Genomic DNA, 25,550 nt, shown 5'->3' on the forward strand with positions numbered 1-25,550 from the left:
TATGGTAGCAGATGACAAACACAGGCGAGAAGACAACAACCAAAAAGGCTTGGTACGTGCTAACTAGCTCTGTGAGGGGTAAACCACAGTTCCCAGGAGAGAGAGAGAGAGAGAGAGAGAGAGAAAGGGGGGGGGAGAAGAAATATACGCACAACAGTAGAACAAGGTAAATGCTTTCTAAGTTAATCATCATTACAACCCCTCCTTTAACGACATATTTTTAAAAACAGAAAAAAGGAGGAAAAAGCCGTTTTGGAAGGAAAAAGTTCGCAAATGCAGCTCGTCTACGCAGGCGCACCAGGCCGAAGGAGAGAAGAGGAGGAGAGGGAGACAGGGGAGAAGTGTCACGCGCTTTTCGAGCTCGAAAAGTGTCACGCGCGCCCACGTTTTGGCGTCTCCGAAGTCTGGGCGAGCGGCGGCAATACCGCGCGTGCGCGCTGTGGCTGACTGGCGGCACCTAGCCTCGGTGGCAGGCGGGACTTGAGAGCTGCGCGAGCGAGGGAGAGGCAGGCTAGCGGACGGGCGGACGTTGGGGCGCTGTGATGGGCAGAGCAACCGACTGACCCCCCGCCGCGCTCGCCGCGCTTCTCCTCAGGATCGCGACCTCGCAGCCGGGCCGCCCCCACTATCTTTCTCCCACCACCGAAGCAGAAACGCCCCTCATTTCCCCCCTTCCCACTGAGGTAAACCCGTGCCCTCCATTCCCCACCCCGAGCAAGGGTCAACCGCCTCCCTCCCTCCCTCAGGGCCTTCCCCACCACGCGCGCGCACCCTCCGCTTTTGCCCCTCATCCTGAGTCCCGCTGCTTTTTTTAGCCCCCTTCCCGCCCAGCGGTCCCCCCACTTTCCTGTGCCTCATGCGGTCAAAGCCCCGCTGATTGGCTCTTCCCCCTCCCCAATTTCCACCCTCTTTCTGCTCCTTCTTCCGGGGGGGGTACTCAAATTCCTTCCAAGCAGAAGCCCCCAAGCCAAGCTCCTGCCCGCATATATTAATCGCTCTGAAGTTCTTCCAGATCTCAATCCCCAGCGTGGCGCTACTGATTTCCCCACCCCTGATTTCGGATCTGCCTTCTTCAATCCAGGCTGCCTCCTGGGGCGGAACTCTGCAGCATGTCCCTCTTCCATCGCCTCTTCAGTTCCCTGCAGGATCCAAAGAAAGTTGCTGCTTTCCAGCGGCTCTGCGGCCTGGAAGCCTGGGGGTCAGCCTCTTTTCCTGGAGGGCAGGAGGCGGAGGCCCTGCTGGCCAACAGGAACTGCCCCGCTGCCCGGGCAGATGGCGCAGGTGACGGGCGCCACCGGTCCCAAGGGCCCTCTAACGTGGATGAGAAGGGAGACGGGTGGCAGTCGAATGGCATGAGGAACGGAGTGGTCTCTGGGGAAGCCTGTGGGTGGGAATCCCAGCGAAAGGACCCGGAGAGGAAGAAAGAGCCGGAGCTTTGGGGTTCGAAGAGGCAGCCTCGTCGCAACTCTCTGACTGGAGAAACAGTGCTCCAGGAGTTCTCGATCCACAGCCCCTTCCTTTATTACCTGTTCAGCCTGGGTACTGAGCTGGGCAATGAACTCTTCTACTTCCTCTTTTTCCCCTTCTGCATCTGGAACGTGGATGCGTGGATTGGCAGGAGGCTCATCATCATTTGGGTTTGGGTCATGTACCTGGGCCAGTGTACCAAGGATGTTATCCGTTGGCCCCGGCCTGCTTCTCCACCGGTGGTGAAGCTGGAGGTTTTCTACAACTCTGAGTACAGCATGCCCTCAACTCATGCCATGTCAGGCACCGCTATCCCTGTGTCAATTTTGCTGTTCAGCTATGGACGGTGGCAGGTAAAGGCCCTGCTCTTTTAATTTTATTTTGAGATATTTAGTCAAGGTTGCTGTGTTATTGGGGGAATAGCCTTGTGAAAATATGCGGTAGTACTGCTTTTTAAAAATGATTGGGAAAAATCCTTTTTATCTAGTAGGTGTTTGGACAGTTGGGAGGATTGATCTTTGTATAGCAATTCCAGGATTCAAATGCTGCTAAACCTGCTTTTTTTGAATGAGGACAGTATGTGCTGCTGTTTGACAAACTTGTCTCTATAGAATAATCTCAAGAAGGCATCTTGTTAAAGTTTTATTTTGTTAATTTTGAGTATTGTATTTTCTGGCATCATGTATGCCTTTTCTGCATGGGAGTTAGGCTGGAAACCAGTGATGTATAGGTCACAAAAGGATTTGAAAACAGCTATACGTTTGAAGTCATTTTCTATTTCCTCAGAAGAATACAGTATTTTCCACAATGTCTAGATAAATTAGAAGTTTGCAGCCATTTACAAACCTGGTTAGACTAATAAAACACACTGGTGTTTCTCCTATCTCCTCTAAATACTTATCTCTGATTTAGCAGTATGTAGGTAGCCTGACATGCAGTAATTTCTAATTGTAATAGTAAATAAACCCTGCAGTCCTTTTCACAGTTACTTGGGAATAAACCCCATTGAACTCCAAATAGATGTCTAGTTTAACAGATCTGTCCGTATTAATGCGGAGTGCAAATTTAACAGTACAATCCTATGTAGGTTTTCTTGGAGGTAAATCTCATTGTGTTCAATTGGAACTTCTAGGTAAGTGTGCATGGGATTGTATCCTTCTTCCAAGTAAACATTCTTCCAAGTAAACCTGTGTTGGGTTACACTGCATGTAGTTAGAAGACTTTGGCCGTGATGTATCTTATTTTGCAACCAGCCAGTCATGTGAAACAGGTAGCAGCCCTGGATGAGAGAATTTGTATCTGTATCTGTGTCAAAAAATGCATCTAGTCAATTCAGTGGTGCATGGATGAGCATCTGTTGAAGGTATAATTGTGTTTCTGGATGCATAGATGCTTTTGCATCTCTTGATTTCGCCTGTGGTGTGAGGCTTTTGAGTTTCTGCCTCCTTCGGAATGCAGTATAATATTTGTGTCTCATTTTAATGTTGTCTTTTTGCTATGGTCCCATGAAGTAATTGCAAAACACTCCCTAACTATCTGCTGGAGTTGGTGAAACCTGGAATGTACCAGCTGGAGAAGATCTTGTATAGGGATTATGCCATTTTCTTATTACTATTATGTCATGGTTCTGGACAAAGTTCCTTTTTTCAGCCATCACTGTTTTCCTTAACACTTTTGCACTCATGTCAGTCAACTTGTCCAGGCTTTTCAGTCCAGTGTCTTGTGATACTGTTTAAAAAAACCATACTGTTTCCTTAAACAACAAAATCCTAGTATCTTTATTTATACTGGCCATATCCTGTTGTTATCTAAGACAATAAGAAAATCAGTGAACAACAATTGAGGACTTGAAAACATTGTGAAAAACAGTTCTGCAGTGGCTATTACTTTTACAGATGTCCAAAGACCATAATATTGGTTGGTGTATGAAACTCCTGCTCCCTCTTCCTTGTAACTCAAAAAGGTGTGTGTATTTTAAAAAATATTTATATGCCACTATTCATAAAAAATATCAAAACTGTTTACAACATGTATAATAAAATCATATAAAAATTTTAAATCAGAAATCATCTGACTATTGCAGAAAGTTATCTTCTCAATTGCCTGCATAAGGCTGGTGACACAGAAAAGTTTTCAAGCCTGGTTATGGGACTGAATCGGCTTTGGTCGCCCTGATGGATGGCTTTTATTGAGAGAAGGACAGGGGGAGTGCGACCCTGTTATTCTTACTTGATCTCTCAGCAGCTTTTGATACCACTGATCATGGTTATCATACTTTGGACACATAATGAGAAGACATGATTCACTAGAAAAGACAATAATGCTGGGAAAAACAGAAGGGAGTAGAAAAAGAGGAAGGCCAAACAAGAGATGGATTGATTCCATAAAGGAAGCCACAGACCTGAACTTACAAGATCTGAGCAGGGTGGTTCATGACAGATGCTCTTGGAGGTCACTGATTCATAGGGTCGCCATAAGTCGTAATCGACTTGAAGGCACATAACAACAACAAATCCTTCTGGGCTGACTTGGTGAGCTGGGTATTGGAGGCACTGTTTTACAGTGGTTCAGATCCTATCTCCAAGGTTGCTCTCATAGAATAGCATTGGGTGACTGTCTTTTGGCCCCCTGGCAGCTGTGCTGTGGGGTGTCGCAGGGTATCATCTTGTCCCCCATGCTGTTTAACATCTATATGAAGCCCTTGGGAGCAGTCATCAGGAGCTTTGAGGCAAGGTGTCAGCAGTACACTGATGATACCCAGCTCTATTTCTCTGTAACATCTGAATCGGGAGAGGCCGTACAAGCCCAGGACCACTGCATGGACTCTGTGGTGGGCTAAATGAGGGCCAGTAAACTGAGTCTGAATCCTAGCAAGACGGAGGCACTGTGGGTTGGTGGTTCCTGATTTTGGATAATTGGTCAGTTGCCTGCTTTGGATGGGGTCGTACTCCCTCTGAAAGAGGAGGTCTGTAGTCTAGGGGTGCTCCTGGATCCATCTTTGTCGCTAGAGGCCCAGGTGACCTCTGTGGCTAGGAGTGCCTTTTACCAACTTCAGCTGGTGAGACAGCTGCGGCCATTTCTGGACCGGGATATCCTGACCACTGTTGTCTACGCACTAGTAACCTCCAGGCTGGATTACTGTAATGCGCTGTATGTGGGGCTGCCCTTGAGGTTGGTCCAGAAGCTGCAGCTGGTGCAAAATGTGGTGGCGAGACTGCTCATTGGAGCAGGGTATCGCCAACATGTCACCCCGCTGCTGAAAGAATTGCACTGGCTGCCCATTTGCTACCGGGCCAAATTCAAGGTTCTAATTTTGGTGTACAAAGCCCTATACAGCTTTGGGACCAAGATGGCTGAAAGACCTTCTTACCCCTTATATACCCAGTCGATCACTGCGCTCTGCAGGTGAGGGCCTCCTGCAGATACCATCTTATCAGGAGGTTCGTTATGCACATTATAGGAAACGGACCTTTAGTGTGGCAGCACCTGCCCTGTGGAATTCCCTCCCTTTGAACATTAGGCAGGCGCCATCTCTGCTATCTTTTCAGTGCCTTTTGAAGACTTTCCTCTTTCAACAAGCCTTTTAGGTTGAGACCTATACCAGTCTGCGTCTGTGTTAGAATTGCAGTATGTTTTTTAATAATGTTTTAAACCCTTTTTTAAAGTTGGTTTTTTAAAAAATATTTTTAACGCTGTTTTGTTTTAATGTATTTTAGGATCTGTTTTTATGATGTTTTATAGTGTTTTTAGTGCTTTGTTTGCTGCCCTGGGCTCCTGCTGGGAGGAAGGGCGGGATAGAAATTAAATAATAAAATAAATAAATAAATAAAAGTTTTCAATAGGCATTTAAAAGTCAAAACAGAAGGTGCCTGCTGATAATTGGTGGGCAACCAACTTTTCACCCTGATATAGTAGGATTATGCTGCTCAGTATATGTTAAAATAACCTTAGAGGTGATAACATATGTCCAGAAAAAGGTAGGATCTGGATTATGGCAATCAGAATAGAAACTGTGCTATGATGTCACTTGATAGATTTTAAATGTATTTGCTTTCACTTACATACCACCTTTCTTTCATCATAGAGCCCAAGGAATATGTGGTTCCCAGGAAGTCTCCCATCAAACAAAACTGAATTAGCAAAACTGAAATGTTTGTTCAATTAAAGTGAATCAAGGTTTTGGGGCATTAACTGGACTGTTCATCTAGTTGTAATTTTGTTTAATTTCCTAGAGCAAATGCTCTTTAAGGAAGGTTCTTTGATAGAAAGTGATTGGTTTGGGATGATGTGGTTAACACAATCATAACTAGTTGTGTTTCCATTGGATATGGAAACTTCATGAAGATTTCAAGCTATGCAAGGGAGGGAGTGAATGTGAGACATGTAGATAATCCAAGCAAATGTCAGGTGGTTGTTTAAACATTTATAAAGCACATAAGACAGTATCTACTGCAGGTTCACTAATGGACACAATAGAAGAGGAAAGCAAACTGCTGCTCTTTCTCTGGCTACTGGATAGGGCCAGATTGGTTTATCCCTTCTGAAAATGTTCTTCCTGGGAGGCAGGAGGTGCAGCCCCACAATGGTCTGTTGTTTACGTATAATAATTATAATTTTCTCCATTTTTGATGTCCAGGTATAAGTGCATATGTAGCCACAATAGCATCAATTTTGCATGAGATGGAGATATCGACAGACTTGGGAGAACCTCAAGGTTCGCAGAAGTAACAAAACATCTTTAAGGGAAAAAAACCCTAAGGGACAACTACCCCCCCCAAAGAAGCCCAGCTCAGTGAGGACTGAGCATGTTCAGTGGGCATGAAAGCTGACTGACTGTTGGGAAAGAGAAAGGGAAAACTGGATGAGGGAATAGAGTGTACAGATTTTTGAACAGGAGTACTCCCATGCTCCCATATTTTGTTGCAAGCCTTACTTGGTAGATATTGCTAATGTAGAATTGTAAGACAAATAATACATGCTACATGTGCAGCTTGATCATCAAATACAGTTGTGCTTTAAGTGACTGAAGTCAAATTAAAATGGAACTGTGGTTCCCGATACTTCAATTAAAAGTGTTATTGATAATAAGAAAGAAAATTGAGGTAGATTATGATTTTATTGCTGACATCAACCATTATATTGAAAGTAGCTGTGACATTAGTTCTTTGATTTCTTCAGGCTGAAATCTTAGCCCCCTTGCACATACTGGAACTTAGTTATTAGTAAAACATGCATAAGATTATACTGCCAGTGTGATCCTTGACCTACAGGATAGTGTTTTGTTTGTTTTGTTTCAGTACTGGATGATTTAATAGAAGCTGTTAGGCTTAAACATGGTACAAGGAAGTCGGGTCATAATTGCTAATTGTGCTGGTAAAAGCTATCTATCTGATTAAAATTATTTATTATTACACTTATATTCTACCTTCCCTTAGGGAGTTCAGGGCGGCATACATGGTTATCTCCCTCCCCATTTTATCCTCATAACAACCCTGTGAGGTATATTAGGATGAGAGAATGTAAGTGGCCCACTGAGCTTCATGGTTGACTAGGAGTTTGAACATATGTCTGACATGCTGACCACTACACCACACTGGCACTATGAATAAAATGATCCCATATTGTGCTGCTCCAGGAATTTCAAGGGCACTTGTGTTTTTTCACCATTATCTTTGCTTTACATGTTTGGAGATTCCAGACAATGGGATCTCCATTCTTGCTTCCAGGTGCCAAAATATATCCACTGTTTCCCTGAAGCCACGCTTCTATTCCTTGTATATAATTTTTTTAGAAAACTATACATTTTGTGTCCAAAAATACATCTAAATATAAAGATTTGAGAGTTTATTGATGACTACTTAGTAAGCAGCATTTTCTCCTATTATTCAATGCATCCCATCCTAAATTAGATATAACTATAGTGGCCTGCCTGGCTATATTGCTTATCTAAAGTTTATTCCCACCTAGTCAGATTGGTTTTTCTCATTGCATGTTGTTTTGCTCTGTGTCAGATGTCAACTGTGTCCATGTCTGAATATGAACAACTGGCAGAATAAACTTTAAAGCACTTGGATTTAATTCATGATTTTTCTTTTTTTAAAAAAAGGCTGACCCTGGGTCGTAAACATTTGAGGTGAATTGTTTCCTTACGAATACTCCTGAAACTATTGTTCTGTTATAAAGGCTGTTGGCAGTAGCTCAGTCTAGAAAGAAAAGGAACTCTTCAGGGACGCTTTTCCTCAGTGCATCCAATCAGGATATAAACCGTGGATTGCAAGAGGATGTAATAAAAATACAAAAGGAATTTCTCAGCAGTGAGGGATCTAATGATTAATACATAAGTTGCTACTGTTTTGTAGAAAGAGAAAAATATTAATCCAATCACTCTTTCCCCCTTGAGTTCTCTTAATCAAGATTTTTGTAAATGCTGCCAAGTTACAGCTTACTGTTAAAATGTTTCCACGAGCTGTGTTTTTCATCTCAAACATACTTGAATAATAAACAAATACCAATAATATTTCAGGTACCTAAGGCTGCAATCCTATGTACATTTTCTGGGGAGTAAGTACATGCTGTACATAGGATTGTGCTGTAAAATATGTTTCAACTTTTTTTCTCCTGATCTACAGGGGTTTTTCACTAGTATCTCCCCATGTGTGAGTGGGGATTATATCACTATTTCGCCACAGAATTCATGCACCTGCATATGCTACTGTGGATCAATAAGTACAAAATGTAACATAATAATTATGTCCAAAACATGTTTCCATTAATTTATTTTATAAATAAAAAGATATCTAGGTGGAACAGCTGCTAGCTGTGCCAAAACAGCCAGGTTGGAAATGACTTCTTGATGAGATTTTTCATCATGGCTCCCTCTGTAGATGATCTTTTTCATATTTTAAGAGGGGTTTTAAGCATTTCCAGAGTTCCATGTGTTGAGAAATCAGAGATTCCCTTTTAAAGCTAGAGGAAACAGAAACCTAATAGTACAACATCTTTTGTCATATTCATGACTCTTAAAGGCAGAATAGTTATGGCAACTTGTTCCTGAGCTTGTGTGTGTGTGCGAGCACAACATGCGAAAGACTATTGAAAATACTAAAGGAGAAATAGTTTATGCTATATGATTAAAGAGATATTTGTAAGTTGGTTTCTTTTTATTGCAGCTGTCTCTTGAAAGCAAGTTTTAATGTTTTACAGAAACAGTGAATGAGGTGGAAGAAAAGAGAGCAGAATACTGGCTAGTCAGAGATTGTTTAGGCAGTATCAGTTGTTTTTGATAATGGAGTCCAGTTCTACTCATTGCTCTCTACAACAGCAAACCATGGCTGCAGGTTTCCTTGGCTGCCTGGTCTGTATTTCTGCAGCTTGTGGGATAGAACATTGTGCATTTCTTCTCTGGCTGTATGTTCTAAAAAAATTATTAGCGATTAACCCAGTGTATGTTATGTACTCTTAAAACGGCTTTAAAAAACAAAACAAAACAGTGATTCACTTGGGAAAAGCAACCATGTGGGGCCCCAAGTGCAGAATGAGCTCTTTATTTGGACCAGTATCCTGCTTGAACTCACACTCTAGCCTGCTTTTTATACCTATTAACAATACCTTTGGGAGCAATTGGGGGGAGGAGATAGTTTTTTGTATATTTTAATATGGGGAAGAGGGAATTCTTACCGAGAAACCCTGGTGTATTTTTCCCTCGTGGCTTCAAAATTTCCAGAAATTATACAAGTCTACTCAAGGCACTCATATGATCACACTGTTGCCAGCATGAACTGCGCTTCAACCTACTCTGTGAATCTTGGAGCTCCTTTTGAAGATGGAAAATTCAAAAGACTCCAGGTTGCTTGCTTTCCCTGTCAGTCCGAAAAACTGTTGTAAAAACATGCAGGAACAGGGTGTGATTTCTCTCAAGTAACATTAAATGGGAATTAAAGTTTTCCAATCCTGATCAGTTCTTGCAATTGACAAATAGTCTACATACATTCATAATTGCCTTTATGTACAACTTTATGTATAGTGCTATGAGAAAGGTTCAGTTATTCCGTTATGCTGGTGTCGGATGAATCCTGTAAAGCTGCCATACTTTCATCCTAATTTGTTTGGATGCATGTTGCTGTTGGTAGGGGCTGGTGCAGAGGACATTAAGTGATCTAGATTCTACATGGGTACAGTGGCAATCCAACTTGTATTTGCACTGTGCTGGGGGGAGTTGGATATGGTGGGCCTCGGCTGAGCTGGCAGGCTCCCAACTCCACTGGCAGAAGCCTGTTGTCCTGGCTGAGCTGTGGTGCTGCTGGGGCCCTGCTAACATAGCCAGGGATCCACTGGGGAAGCCCAGTCCAGCAGATGAAGAGCCACCAGAGGGCCGAAAACAGGGCATTCTGGGGGCATTGCAGAGGTGGAGCCAAGGTGAGAGGAGTTCTACTACATCTTATTCTCCTTTGCAGCACTCCTGTGGGTCCCAATCTGCCCAAAATTTCCCCCAACAAAAAAGGTTGACATAGGTAAAGAATTACAAATACAGTAAATGGAGAGCGTTTAGCCCCTGATAGGAGTATTTGTTGGAGCCAGCTTTTAGCTCCCGGTCCCCATACGCAGCTGCCGACTGAGCCAGCTCCTTCTCCGCTGTCCCCCTTCCCACTGGCTTCCCATGACTTAGATTGCTCTGGGGAACAGGTGGCAAGGAGTTGACTAGAAGCAGCAATATGTTTGGGAACCACTAATACACAAGGGTTGTTGAATCAAAAATTCAAATGCTTTGCCAGATATCACAGGAAACAAATCTTTTCCCACCATTGAAGTGAGTATACTCATGTACAGAGTGTGAGAAACTGAGCATTTTGTTTAGAATATTATACTTTCCAGGAGGTGAGAATCTGAGATTTTTGCCTTGTTCAAGGACACCGTTTTTTTAAATGATTTTTTTTAAGACTAGAAAAATAGGGTTCTATACACAACACTAGCATATGCAAGACCCAATGCAAATATAAATATTCACTAATAGGCAAAAGCCCTTGCGGTTTAAGAATGTACCTATAGCCAACAGATATTTCTATCAAACTTTAAAAAACAGGGAAATTGGGCAGCTATAGTGAATGCACCAGAGGAGCAGGAGACCTGATCTCCTCTCTGAGATATTGTACTGCCCTACACATTTGTCAAAATGCAAACATAATTTGGGTTGGTCTTTCACAGTCCAATCCACTTCCTGTGTAGCTTGGAAGAATATGGTAATGTGTCTCTGAGCATCTGGTGAGTGGTGGGCTATGGGTATGTTCTTAAACCACAAGGTTTTTTTCTTGCCTATTGGTGAAATTTCTCTGCTTTTTAATCCGGGAGGTAAGAAATGGGTTGCTGTGCAAGTTTGCTGAGAATGAATTGATCATTTGCATGCTCATTGAGATCAGTGGGATTTACTCCCCTGCAATCATGCTTAGGATAGGTGAAACTGACCACAGGGGAATGGGGAGGGGAGAAGGAGGACGGGCAGGGGTAGTGGAGGATGAAGGAAGTAAGGAGGGTAGAGGGAAGCAGGGGGAGGGAAGAAGGCAGGAGGGGAGGTGGAGGGCAGGTTTGATCACTTGCATGCTTATTGAGTTCAGTGTGATTTAGTCCCATGCAATCATGCTTAGGATAGGTAATACTGACCATGGGGAGGAAGAGGAGAAGAGGGAGGGAGGGCTGGAGTCGGAAGCGGAGGAGGAAGAAGGAAGAGAGGAGACGAGGAGGAAGGGGGAGGAGAGGGGAAGGAGGGGGAAGTCAGGTCTGATCATTTGCATGCTTATTGAGTTCTATGGGATTTACTGCTGTGCAAATATGCTTAAGATAGGTAAAATTGACCATGGGGAGAGGAGGGGGGAGGAGGGGGAAAGGAGAGGATTGGAAAGGGTTGGGGGGAGGAGCATAGGAAGGGGGAGGGAAGAGGCAAGAGGGAGGGGATTGGAGGAGGGGAGGGCAGGTTTGATCATTTGCATGCCTTTTGACTTTGGTGAGATTTACTGCTGTGAAATCATGCTTAGCATAGGTGAAACTGACGCGGGGGAGTGACAGGGAGGAGAGGAGGAGGGCAGGAGGGGGAGGGGAGGAGATTGGGTGGATGGGCACTGAGCAAAGGGGAAGCCCCTTTCCTTTCCAAAAGGAAAACATTGTGAACAGTGTCATTGTTTTTCATTGTTTCCCCCACCTTTTTATTCTACAGCAGGCACATGTAGTCTCCCCTTTATTTCACTTTAGACAGTCATGAGAGGCCCTATTCCCCTCATAGAGCTACAATCCCCAGAGGTGCAGCTGACTGTTAAACCACTCTGGCACTGGAGGCTTGTCAGGGAATAGGAGTCTCCTAACAACTCTCAGCCCCCTTCACAAACTACACTTCCCAGGATTCTTTGGGGGAAGCCATAACTACATAAAGTGAAATAAAGGTCTGGTGTGGGTGTGGCCCCCTGATTAACCAAGCCAAACAGCTGTAAGTCTGGCTTTTAGAACACTGACAGTTGATTCTTACTGAGCATGCCTGTCCTTATTGACTCCAATGCTAAATTTCTTAAATTAATGAAAAATAGGCCAGGCATTTTTTTTAACTTTTAAACTGCAGATGATTAAGGTCAAAGTAAGGTCAGTAATAGGATGACAGGTACTCTGTGAACATGGCTGATTTTTAATTAATTTCAACAAATTAGGAGACCACTGACAGAAAAAAGTCCAACAGGGGTCTGGATTTCCCCCCTCTCTTTTTACACTTTGAACTCTAGATTCTCTCTGACTATTTTGTGTATTGCCATGAAAATTTAGTCGGTTGTTAAGCAAGCATATCTGAGTTCATGACTATATGTTTTGTAAGGTTTCATTTTGAATGTCATGGGGGGTATTTTCAGTTTAACATTGCAGAATATAAAAAATCCATGCTGGCTATAGTATGCAGTGACTCTCGTGGCTGTATAATTGCTATGTCTGCTGCATTAGATAGTTTAAGTGTCACTAGGATTTTAGTATTATCTGTTCTTTCAAAGATAATAGCTTGCTTTCTGGCTGCAACATTATGAAACAAGTGAAGCCTCAGTACAAAATAGTCCTCTGAATTGAATACAAATAAAGAGCAATACTACCATACAATCCAAAATAAATATAGTAGCTGTTTTACATACAGTAACCTAATGTCTAGGCCGGTGGTGGCCAGCCTTTTAAATAAATGTACCAGAAATTAAATCTGAAGTATGCAATGTGGTACACACTACAGCCATACACATGTCTATTTCAAGCCTTGGTGTGGTTTTGTGCCTAATCTACTAAAAGAGGGAGCAGTAACAATACAATTTTGGATGAGGGAAGGAGGAATACAGGTCTGGCTTCATGCCATAGTCATGTTTGTAGCTCCTCCCACCCCTTGTCCAGGAGTTCCACAACCTCCCATTCTTGTGCAACTTATGGCAGCCATGCTACAAATGGTCTACTTCTGCTATGTAAGGAGGTTCTGGTGTTGTAGTGCCAAAGTAAGGGCATTTTTCAGGGGACAGTGGACAGGCAGGAGGTCCTCCACCATACATCTACTTACCAATTTTCCCTGCAATTACCAGTTCTAGGGAAATCATTAGAAAATATAATAATGCTTGGAAAAACAGAAGGAAGTAGAAAAAGAGGAAGGTGAAACAAGAGATGGGTTGATTCCATAAAGGAAGCCACAGACCTGAACTTATAGGATCTGAACAGGGTGGTCCATGACAGATGCTCTTGGAGGTCGCTGATTCCTAGGATCGCCATAAGTCGTAGTCGACTTGGAGGCACATAACAACAATGACAACAACAACAAAACCCCTGCGTCTAAGGACTGGAAATGAGCTGAGGTAGGATAAACCCAGTTGGGGAAGCATTGTGGGGGATGCTGGAGGTGTGGGGACCCTTTTCATACCAACCAGTTCTCTTCCTACAAGTGCCCTTCATATTCAGGAGATACAGATTTGGGAACATGAAGTAACGTCTAGTTCTGCCCTTAGATATCCCTGGTTTTCATCACAAAACCTCAGCTGCCAGGCTTCCCTGGGGAAGTAGTACTAAGCCAATGTAAACGTACCTGGAACCCTATCTTCCTTTTAGGGTACATCAGTGTCACACATCTCTTAATGATATCAAAATAGAATGTCTTAAACACCATTAACCTGGAGGGCCACAGGTTCCCCGTCTCTGCTTTAAACAATGACTCATCGTACTATCAAAATCACCTAACAAAAAAATCTGAACATTGCAATAAACTGTCAAAACTGGTTTGTATAAACTCCCAACTTGTAGAGACATATCTTCTGTACAAACAGCAGTTCTGAGGATAGAGGAAATTAAGTGATGAAGGAAATAAAACCAAGGCCTGGCAACTTGCCATGCGTCCTGTAACAACCTCCCTTTTAAGGCGTTGTAATATGTACTGTAGCAAATTTTCTCCAGCTTTAGAAGGGAGTTGTATGAATTCAATCTTGTACAGTGCAGGATCTACAATATTGTAACTGACAAAAGCGTTCCTTGCTCTTGGTTTAGATAAAATGTAATATTCTGAAAACTCATTTATGGGACTTTAACCTGGACTTGCCACCTTCCCCAAAAGGACTTGCATGCCTTACCATATGTTGCTTAATAACATTGCTTATGAGAACTTTTTTCTGCGTGCACCTGACTTGTACGGGAACGATACATGTTGCTTCATTGCCTGTATACTGATCTGTAATTGAAACATTCTCTAATAAAAAGAGTTTGAGGATTTGCAAAGTATTTTTTTTAAAGTTTTGACTCAGTTGCCTTGTTTTATATAGAGAGCCAGTGCGGTGTAGTGGTTAAGGTGTTGGACTACGACCTGGGAGACCAGGGTTCAAATCCCCACATAGCCATGAAGCTCACTGAGTGACCTTAGGCCAGTCACTGCCTCTCAGCCTCAGAGGAAGGCAATGATAAACCCCCTCTGAATACCGCTTACCATGAAAACCCTATTCGTAGGGTTGCCATAAGTCGGAATCGACTTGAAGGCATTCCATTAGCATTTAGCCTTCTTTTACAGACATCAGTGAAAATTGTTCCTAACTAGTTTAGAAGATTTATTTATTTTATTTATTATTATACTTGTATACTGCCCCATAGCCGAAGCTCTCTGGGCGGTTTACAGTAACTAAAAACAAATACAATTTAAAATACATCTTGTTAAAAAACAATTTAAAACACAATTTAAAAATTTAAAACAATATAAAATTTTATGTACTTTAGACATTAATTTGGCAAAATTGCCCTGTTGGATGAAATAATAAATAAAGATGGCTTATTTGATAATTTTACAGCAAAACCAAAGCTTGGCACAAATGCTTTCTCTAGAAGATGTTTTTATTTATTTTTGAAACTGGCTTTCTGATGTATCGCTTTTGCTGTAATCCTATGTGTAAATCCCATTCAACACAGTGAGCATTTCCAAGTTCATTATTGGGCAGTTGTAGATTTTCTTCCTGCACTGTGTAAAGATAGAGTGTAAGTAACCTGAAAAAAACAGAAGGTTAGATTCATAGTGAAGACTATAATGTGCCTGTTGCCAGAAATCCTCTGTAAAGTTGGGTCCATGGCTGTGCTAGGATATTGCCCTTAAGGCATTTCTAGCGAGTCTTTTGTGTGATAAATGTGCACTTGTTACAAGCTTGTGGCTTGTCCAGATGTCTTTGTTGTTGTGTGCCTTGAAGTTGATTACGACTTATGAATCAGTGACCTCCAACAGCATCTGTCGTGAACCACCCTGTTCAGATCTTGTAAGTTCAGGTCTGTGGCTTCCTTTATGGAATCAACCCATCTCTTGTTTGGCCTTCCTCTTTTTCTACTCCCTGATGTTTTTCCCAGTATTATTGTCTTTTCTAGTGAATCGTGTCTTCTCATGATGTGTCCAAAGTATGATAACCTCAGTTTCATCATTTTAGCTTCTAGTGATGGTTCTGGTTTAATTTGTTCTAACACCCAATTATTTGTATTTTTTGCTGTCTATGGTATGTGCAAAGCTCTCCTCCAACACCACATTTCAATGAGTTGATTTTTCTCTTACCCGCTTTTTTTACTGTCCAACTTTCACATCCATATATAGAGATCAGGAATACCATGGTCTGAATGATCCTGGCTTTAGTGTTTAGTGATACATCTTTGCATTTGAGGACCTTTTCTAGTTCTCTCATAGCTGCCCTCCCCAGTCCTAGCCTTCTTCTGATTGACTGTTGTCTCCATTTCGGTTAATGACTGTGCCAAGGTATTGATAATCCTTGACAAGTTGTGTCCTCATTGTCAACTTTAAAATTACATAAATCTTCTGTTGTCATTATTTTAGTCTTCTTGACGTTCAGCTGTAGTCCTGCTTTTGTGCTTTCCTCTTGAACTTTCATCAGCATTTGTTTCAGATGATTACTGGTTTCTGCTAGAAGTATGTTATCTGCATATCTTATATTATTGATATTTCTCCCTCCAATTTTCACACCTCCTTCATCTTGGTCCAATCCCGCTTTCCGTGTGGTATGTTCTGCATATAGATTAAACAAATAGGGTGATAAAATACACCCCTGTCTCACACCCTTTCCGATGGGGAACCAATCGGTTTCTCCAGACTCTGTCCTTACAGTAACCTTTTGTCCAGAGTATAGATGCGGTGCCACCCCCATTTCTTTTACAGCATTCCATAGTTTTTCATGATCTGCACAATCAAAGGCTTTGCTGTAATCTATAAAGCACAGGGTGTTTTCCTTCTGAAATTCCTTGGTCCGTTCCATTATCCAATGTATGCTTGTGCTATAATCTCTAGTACCTCTTCCCTTTCTTTTTAGTTTTTTAATGTTCTAAATGCTAAGTTTCTCTTACAGCCATGAGGAATACTATAGCCAACATGGGTTTTTCGCATTTTGCAATGTTAAATTGAAAATATCCTCATGCCATTCTGCTGCCTTCCATAAGCTTACAAAACTTATAGTCCTGAACTCAGAAACACTTACTTAACAACCCTCTACATCTTCATGGCAATACACAAAACAGTCAGAGAGAATGGAGAGTTCAAAGTGTAAAACAAGAGGGGGGGGGGAAATCCAGACCCCTGTTGGACTTTTTGCTGTCAGAGTTCTCATAGAATAGTAGAGTTGGAAGTGGCCTGTAAGGCCATCAAGTCCAACCCCCTGCGCAATGCAGGAATCCAAGTCAAAGCATTCCTGACAGACGGCTCTCCAGCTGCTTCTTGAATGCCTCCAGTGTCGGAGAGCCCACTACCTCTCTAGGTAATTGATTCCATTGTCGTATGGCTCTAACAGTTAGGAAGTTTTTTCTGATGTCCAGTCGAAATCTGGCTTCCTGCAACTTGAGCCCATTATTCTGTGTTCTGCACTGGGACGATCGAGAAGAGATCTCAGCCCTCCTCTATGTGACAACCTTTCATGTACTTGAAGAGTGTTATCATACGTCCCCTCAGTCTTCTCTTCTCCAGGCTAAACATGCCCAGTTCTTTCAGTCTCTCCTCATAGGGCTTTGTTTCCAGTCCCCTGATCATCCTTGTTGCCCTCCTCTGAACCTGTTTCAGTTTGTCTGCATCCTTCTTGAAGTGTGGAGACCCAATCCAATCCAATCCAATCTTTATTGATACAGTCATAGACCAAAAGACATTTATAAATAAAACTACATACATTTATAACAAAAGGTTACAAAGTTGCAGTCATGTTAAAACAGTAAAACAATAAAACAACAAGAAAAACAGTTACAGTACGGTGGCGGAAGCTTCTGAAGGGATAGATGCCTTCCGAATTGATTGAGCCGCAAAAATGTATTTAGCAACTGGCAAGGTAGTATCCTTATTAGCCGCTGACAAAAGATGTAAGAGTAAACAGTTAAGCGGTTTGTAGGGGTATTTATTTATGATGGGGGTTATGAATTTGGAGCGTATATCGTCATATAGGGCGCACTCAAAGATGACATGAGAGAGAGTTTCTATGGCGCTGACGCCACAAAGGCATAATCGATTTGCATACGGGATACGTTTAAATCTCCCTTCAAGTAAGGCAGAGATAAGACAGTTAAATCTAGCCTTTGTAAAGGCTAGACGGTATTTGGGGATCGTAAGAGTTTCCAGATAAGGGGTACTGAGCATAGGCACAAAGCTCAGACCAAAATGAATAGGAGAACAGGTCGAGGTGGCTGCAGTTATGGAGCGTTGGAAGTCCATATCGCTAATATGAGTCCCGATAGAATGTTTAACTGTCTCTGGTTCGAGGGACATCAGATGTTCAATTGAGAGGCCAATACTTGCAAGGTAATTTGTAAACGTTAGGGCCCATTTCGAGGTAAAAAAGTCTTCCCAGAGTAAAGGGAGATAACCAGAAGATTTTTCATAAGACATTTTAAACCAGAAATTTAGGGCGGCCAACCACGCTTGAGACTCAAGTGAGACTAGGCCAGATTCTAACCTAAGGACCGCCGTAGGAACGCACCTGGGAATGCCAAAAATTTGTCTGAGAAACAAGGAGAGAACTGCCTCCACAGAAGAGTTGAAGGCGCCAATCCATAAAGGTACCCCGTAGAGAAGTTGAGAAATAGTTTTGGATCTAAAAACCTTTAGGGCTGCTGGAATGTATTGTCCTCCTTTAGTGAAGAAGAACCTTCGAATACCACTGGCTGAGTTGCGAGCAGTAGAAATAGCCCCTCGGATATGGGGAGTCCAGGACAGAGAGGAATGAAATAGTATACCAAGGTATTTGAAATGAGAAACCTGTTCTATTTTATGGGTATTGATTGTCCATACGTGAGGAGGAGAGTGCTTGGCAAAAGCTAAGATCTTAGTTTTGGAAAAGTTTATAGATAGTTTGTTATCATGACAGAAGCTCATAAAAGCTTTTGTTAGGCGTTTGAGTCCTACTTTAGAAACAGAAAGGAGAACAGCGTCATCTGCATACAATAACAGAGGACAATGCAGGTTCGCTAACTTAGGGGGGTGGAAGTCCGGGGATTGACAATAGAGGGACAGATCATTCATGAAAAAATTAAATAGAAGTGGGGCTAGTATGCAGCCTTGTCTTACACCTTTTGTTGTAGTAATGGGGTTTGTGAGATGTCCTTCACGACTGCATCTAACACGAAAGGATGTGTGATGGTGCAGACGGCTAATTAAGAGGAGTCTTTTGTCAATTGTAGATTTTGCGAGTTTCGTCCATAGTATCTCCCTAGGGATGGAATCAAAAGCCGATTTCAAGTCGACAAAGGCAACAAACAGGCCGTTACCCCAGCGGTTCTTGTATTTTTCAGCTAAGTGATTTAAAATCACCCAGTGTTCTATCCCAGACCTACCTTTCCGGAAAGCTGCCTGCTCCCTCCCAAGGATATTATCCTCCTCCAACCAAGATGAGAGTCTCTCTTTTAAGTAGCAGGCATATAGTTTGCCAATAATGGAAAGGAGGCTAATTGGGTGGTAATTTGCTGGGTCCTCTTTGTTCCCTTTTTTAAATATAGGGATAACTATGGATTCGAGCCAAGACTCAGGAAAGCATCCAGAGTTATTGATCAGAGTAAAGAAATTTGCTAGAAGAGGGGCCCACCAAGCTTGATGCGCCTTCAACATTTCAGAAAGTATATTATCAGGTCCAGGAGCTTTGCCGGATTTCAAGCTAGCAATCAAATCAATAATTTCTTTTTGGGTTACAGGTGGCCAAGTGGGAAGATTTGTTAAATTATCAATAATGGAAACGGCATTTACAGTCTCGTTGTTTGCAGAAAAGTATTTCTCCCAGAGGTATGGGGAAATGTGGCAAGGGGCTGGATTTAGTGGGCTCATAGAACCAGAGACCAGCTCCCAGAAACACTTCGAATTATTTGATCTGGAAGCTTGAATTAAGGCTTCCCAATCTTCATGCATCACCTGCCTTTTTTTGATGACTGTCGTATGCTTGTAGTATTTTTTGATAATAAAATACTCAGGGGGGAGGGTGGTTAAATTTTGGTGTCGATATTGATGGTATAGACGTCTCAGCTGTTTCTTAGCATCAAGACAGTCCTTATCAAACCATCTGGGAAAACCAGTGGTAGGAGGAGCCCTGAAGGAAGAAGATGACGGGATAATAGAGGCTTTAAGGTTTGTAGTTAAGGAGTTATACGCTATTGACGCTGAATATGAATCAGTAGCATGCATGATCTCCCTCTGTAAGGACAGAGCAGAGGGGGAAGTGAGAAATAAGGCCACATTAGAGGCTACTGTGGGAGTCCAAAAGGTCCTTTTATGGGTGGGGTGGATTGGATTTACCATTGGTTTATGGGTAAGGAGCAAGCGACCGTGTTCTGGTAGATAAAAGGAAAAGGTAAGGGGAGACCAGAACTGGATGCATTATTCAAGATGAGGCCTAACCAGTGCTGAATAGAGGGGAACTAATACTTCACGCGATTTGGAAACTATACTTCTGTTAATGCAGCCTAATATAGCATTTGCCTTTTTTGTAGCCACATCACACTGTTGGCTCATATTCAGCTTGTGATCAACGACAATTCCAAGATCCTTGCCACATGTTGTATTGCTGAGCCAAGTATCCCCCATCTTATAACTGTGCATTTGGTTTTTTCCCCCCTAAGTGTAGAACTTCGCAATATCTGAGATATTGTACTGCCCTGTACATTGGTAAAAATGCAAACAGAATTTGGGTTGGTCTTTCACAGTCCAATCCACTTCCTGTGTAGCTTAGAAGAATTTGGTAACATGTGCCTCTGAGCATATGGTGAGTGGTAGCAACACCTACAATCACGACTAGATCTCCAAAGATGGAGAATTAGACCCAGTTTATGTAACTACCTGATTAGCAAGCCATGGTTTGGAAAGCAGCTGCATTCCCTTACCCAGGCAACGTAAAAGGAGATTTCCTACAAGCCCCTGTACAGATTCAGTTAATACTGGGAGAGAATTTCATCTGGAACCCTTGTATTTATTATTGTTGTTGTTGTTGTTGTTATTATTATTATTTCTACCCCGCCTTTTGGCCAAAGGGCCCTCAAAGCAGCTTACAAAAAAATAAGCACAAGTATAAAAATACATCAATGAAGGCAATACAATTTACAAAAATTAAATAACAAATAACATTATTTAAAAAAACAGCAATTACAACATTATTTAAAAAACCCACAATTACAACTTATACTCCTGCAGATGTTGCTGGACTGGATTGGATGTATGCATTGTCACCTATTCCCACAAATGGGAATGCATTTTGTACTCAAGCTCATTTCTGGAGAGTAAATTTGGAAAAAGTGTACGCACTACTTGTTTTTAATTCAAAGTAACTAATTATTGCTGCCCTAAAAGGCGTTCCTCATGAGCACTGTTGAACAGAACCTAGTGGGGTATTTGGTTTTTTTTGTTTGTTTACATCATAGCAACATCTACAAAGCTGTGTCTAAAGGAAAGAGCACTTTCTCTTTAGCTGGTGTCTTTAGATGAATTCCAAAGATACACCAAAATGTAAAATGCGATATGCAGACCTACCTTGGGTCTGTTACAGGTGTGCACAATAATAGTGATATCTAATTGTGATACGCAGGCCTACCTTGGTCCTGTTACAGGTATGCTCGCTGGGAGCCACAACTGTGCGTATACTTGACAGCAAACCTTGCTTGCCCTATTTAATGTGCAAAATGACCCTGGATTATTTTAATAACATAAATAATTGGTGCAGGTGGTTGCTCTCTTTTTATGCTTACTTTGCAGTGAGCAATGCTGAGAAGTTTCACCCATTCTATGTTTACTGAGCACAGCTTTCCAATGTTCCACTCATATTGTGAATGTAACTATCTTGTTACAGTGTATACCCAGATCTTTGATTGCTTCTGGCAATGTTAAATATTCTTGAAAAGATTGACTCTTGTTGAAGTTAAACCTACACGAGTATTTTGCACTCACTTTTTGTGATAGGTTGATGTAAATATTCTTCAAAGATTCACGAAGGTGTCTAGAGTATAAATCGTGTTACTGCTGGGGATGATGCCATTTTTATTGTATGAGCTACATCTAAGCCATTCATTTATATAAACAAACACTTCCATCCTACAAAATCTGTTAGTATATATTTATTGTATTGTTATTTTTATACTGTCCTCTCACAAAACATTAGGGCTGTGTATAACAATATAAACAGCTGGTATGGCACAGTGGGGAGGAGAGCCTGGCTGGGAGTCCAGAGTCTGTGAGTTCAAATCCCCACTCGTGTCTCCTGGGTGTCAAGGGCCAGCTAAAGATCACCCCCAAAGTGAGTGGCTCAGGGGTTATGTGCCCTGCCACCTGTGCAGCCGTGGGCAAGCTTGAAGACAGTTCGGAAGCCTCAGCTGGTGCAGAACGCGGCTGCCAGACTATTGACGAGGACCAGTCGGTCTTCGCATATAACACCTATTCTGGCGTGTCTGCACTGGCTCCCTATTTGCTTCCGGGCGAGATTCAAGGTGCTGGTTTTGACCTATAAAGCCTTACACGGCGTGGGACCTCAATACCTTGTGGAACGCCTCTCTCGCTATGAACCTACCCGTTCACTTCGTTCAGAATCTAAGGCCCTCCTCCAGGTACCAGCTCATCGGGAAGCCCGGAGGGTGGTTACTAGATCTAGGGCCTTTTCTGTGGTGGCCCTTGAGTTGTGGAACAAGCTCCCCGAAGAGGTACGCCTGGCGCCTACACTTCTATCTTTCCGGCGCCAGGTAAAGACCTTTTTATGCTCCCAGGCATTTTAATCTTTTAATTTTCTTAATCTTTCTACTTTTAATATGTATCCTTCTTAATTTGTGTTGTATTTCGTTTTTGTTGTGCTTTCTGTTGTTTGTTTGTACATGTTTTTGTGATTTTTTACTATGATATATTGTATTTTATCTTGTTTGTTCACCGCCCTGAGAGCTATTCTGCTAAGGGCGGTATATAAATTGAAATAATAAATAATAAAATAAATAGTCCCAAGGAGCCCAGTTGCCCCCCAGCTGGCAGTTGCGGACAAGGGAGGGGCTGCCTTGTGCCGCTGTGGCAAGCTGAGCAGGCTCTAGCCAGCTGGGGAGGACTAGCCTCAGAGGTAGACAATGGTAAACTTCCTCCGAATACTGCTTACCAGAAAACCCTATTCCTAGGGTTGCCATGAGTCGGGATCGACTTGAAGGCAGTCCATTTCACTTTTCAAGTAGTATATCCTAAGGTTATGTCTACACTACAAAACTTTGATTTGTTTTCTAACCATATAACTGTCAAAGTTCACCGCTTACCATGAAAACCCTATTCACAGGGTAGCCATAAGTCAGGATTGACTTGAAGGCAGTCCATTTCCATTTTTCCATAACAATATAAAAATCTTTAAAAGCAAAATAGAACAAGCATAAAATGACTGGGTACTCAAGAATATTTTAAACAACTCCATAGGCCTTTCAGCATAAAAACGTCTTCAAGAGATGTATAATCCAATAGATGCCATGGGAGTAAATGGAAAGTTCACAATAAATTTCTGGGCTAACTTGTAAATTTATTTGCCATGCTGTGCACTTGAATTTTATGACACCTTTAAGAATAGGTCGATAAGGTTAAATCAAGTGCTTTGTTTTTACTTTTATCAGTCTTTTGTATTGCCTTTAATTTTTATTGCTTTGTGCCTTTGTGGATAGGTTAAATGCATACTGGCTCTCCTATTTTTACCTGTTGCCATTTGTAAAAATTTCTGCATGAAGGGTCTCCAGAAATCTTGAAAATAGCTTTGTTCTGTTTCTTTCCTTAAGAGATAGCTTTATCAACTCAGCTGAAAGAATTCAATTTGTTCTCCATAACCTGTTTATTTATTTATTTATTTTATTTTATTACATTTTTAGACCGCCCTATAGCAACAAGAACATAAGAACATAAGAAGAGCCTGCTGGATCAGGCCAGTGGCCCATCTAGTCCAGCATCCTGTTCTCACAGTGGCCAACCAGGTGCCTGGGGGAAGCCCGCAAGCAGGACCCGAGTGCAAGAACACTCTCCCCTCCTGAGGCTTCCGGCAACTGGTTTTCAGAAGCATGCTGCCTCTGACTAGGGTGGCACAGCACAGCCATCATGGCTAGTAGCCATTGATAGCCCTGTCCCCCATGAATTTGTCTAATCTTCTTTTAAAGCCATCCAAGCTGGTGGCCATTACTGCATCTTGTGGGAGCAAATTCCATAGTTTAACTATGCGCTGAGTAAAGAAGTACTTCCTTTTATCTGTCCTGAATCTTCCAACATTCAGCTTCTTTGAATGTCCACGAGTTCTAGTATTATGAGAGAGGGAGAAGAACTTTTCTCTATCCACTTTCTCAATGCCATGCATAATTTGATACACTTCTATCATGTCTCCTCTGACCCGCCTTTTCTCTAAACTAAAAAGCCCCAAATGCTGCAACCTTTCCTCGTAAGGGAGTCGCTCCATCCCCTTGATCATTCTGGTTGCCCTCTTCTGAACCTTTTCCAACTCTAGAATATCCTTTTTGAGATGAGGCGACCAGAACTGTACACAGTATTCCAAATGCGGCCGCACCATAGATTTATACAACGGCATTATGATATCGGCTGTTTTATTTTCAATACCTTTCCTAATTATCGCTAGCATGGAATTTGCCTTTTTCACAGCTGCCGCACACTGGGTCGACATTTTCATTGTGCTGTCCACTACAACCCCGAGGTCTCTCTCCTGGTCGGTCACCGCCAGTTCAGACCCCATGAGCGTATATGTGAAATTAAGATTGTTTGCTCCAATATGCATAATTTTACACTTGTTTATATTGAATTGCATTTGCCATTTTTCCGCCCATTCACTCAGTTTGGAGAGGTCTTTTTGGAGCTCTTCGCAATCCCTTTTTGTTTTAACAACCCTGAACAATTTAGTGTCGTCAGCAAACTTGGCCACTTCACTGCTCCCTCCTAATTCTAGGTCATTAATGAACAAGTTGAAAAGTACAGGTCCCAATACCGATCCTTGAGGGACTCCACTTTCTACAGCCCTCCATTGGGAGAACTGTCCGTTTATTCCTACTCTCTGCTTTCTGCTTCTTAACCAATTCCTTATCCACAAGAGGACCTCTCCTCTTATTCCATGACTGCTAAGCTTCCTCAGAAGCCTTTGGTGAGGTACCTTGTCAAACGCTTTTTGAAAGTCGTAAGTACACTATGTCCACTGGATCACCTCTATCTATATGCTTGTTGACACTCTCAAAGAATTCTAATAGGTTACTGAGACAGGACTTTCCCTTGCAGAAGCCATGCTGGCTCTGCTTCAGCAAGACTTGTTCTTCTATTTATTTATTTATATTTATTTTTAAAACTTATATACCGCCCGACTAGCAATAGCTCTCTGGGCGGTGAACATAGATACAATAAAATACAATATAATACAAAACATCAGTCTAAAATCAAATTTCACAGTCTAAAAACAGCAAAGGCTAAAATCAAATTACAAACATTACAATCATTAACAAAAAATTAAAATGCCTCGGAGTAGAGAAAGATTTTAACCTGGCGCCGAAAGGATGATAGTGTTGGCGCCAGGTGAACCTCCTCGGAGAGACTATTCCATAGTTCGGGGGCCACCACTGAGAAGGCCCTTGATCTTGTCACTGCCCTCCGGGCCTCCCTATGAGTCGGGGCCCGGAGGAGGGCCTTCGTAGCAGACCATAGTGTACGAGCCGGTTCATAGCGGGAGAGGCATTCCGACAGATATTGAGGTCCCGCGCCGTATAAGGCTTTATAGGTTAATACCAACACTTTGAATTTGGCCCGGAAGCATATTGGAAGCCAGTGCAAGCGGGCCAAAACAGGTGTTATATGGTCAGACCGCTTCGTTCTTGTTAGCAGTCTGGCCGCCGCATTTTGCACCAGCTGTAGCTTCCGAACCGTCTTCAGAGGTAGCCCTACGTAGAGCGCATTACAGTAATCCAAACGTGAGGTTACCAGAGCATGTACTACTGATGTAAGATCCTCCTTACTCAGGTAGGGACGTAGCTGGGCTACCAATCGAAGTTGGTAGAACGCATTCCGTGCCACAGAGGCTACATGAGCCTCAAGTGACAGGGAAGAGTCTATAACGACTCCCGGACTACGA

General features: G+C 42.4%; 1 protein-coding gene across 3 annotated transcripts in view; it reads left to right on the top strand.

Annotated features, from left to right (window-relative positions):
- The first annotated feature begins 321 nt into the window (after positions 1-321).
- Positions 322-25,550, top strand: part of SGPP1 (sphingosine-1-phosphate phosphatase 1) — a 43,378-nt gene continuing 18,149 nt past the window's right edge. The window contains exons 1-2 of one of the 3 annotated variants that reach the window (XM_061612378.1): positions 326-683; positions 1,082-1,820. In XM_061612378.1, the coding sequence (XP_061468362.1) occupies positions 1,110-1,820 (711 nt within the window). In that variant the 5' untranslated portion in view covers positions 326-683; positions 1,082-1,109. Of the gene's footprint in view, positions 1,821-25,550 lie in introns of all 3 variants that reach the window. The other 2 variants (XM_061612380.1, XM_061612377.1) reach the window with 2 other exon arrangements.

This window comes from Rhineura floridana, chromosome 2 (assembly GCF_030035675.1).
Source record: "Rhineura floridana isolate rRhiFlo1 chromosome 2, rRhiFlo1.hap2, whole genome shotgun sequence".
Classification (NCBI taxonomy): domain Eukaryota; kingdom Metazoa; phylum Chordata; class Lepidosauria; order Squamata; family Rhineuridae; genus Rhineura; species Rhineura floridana.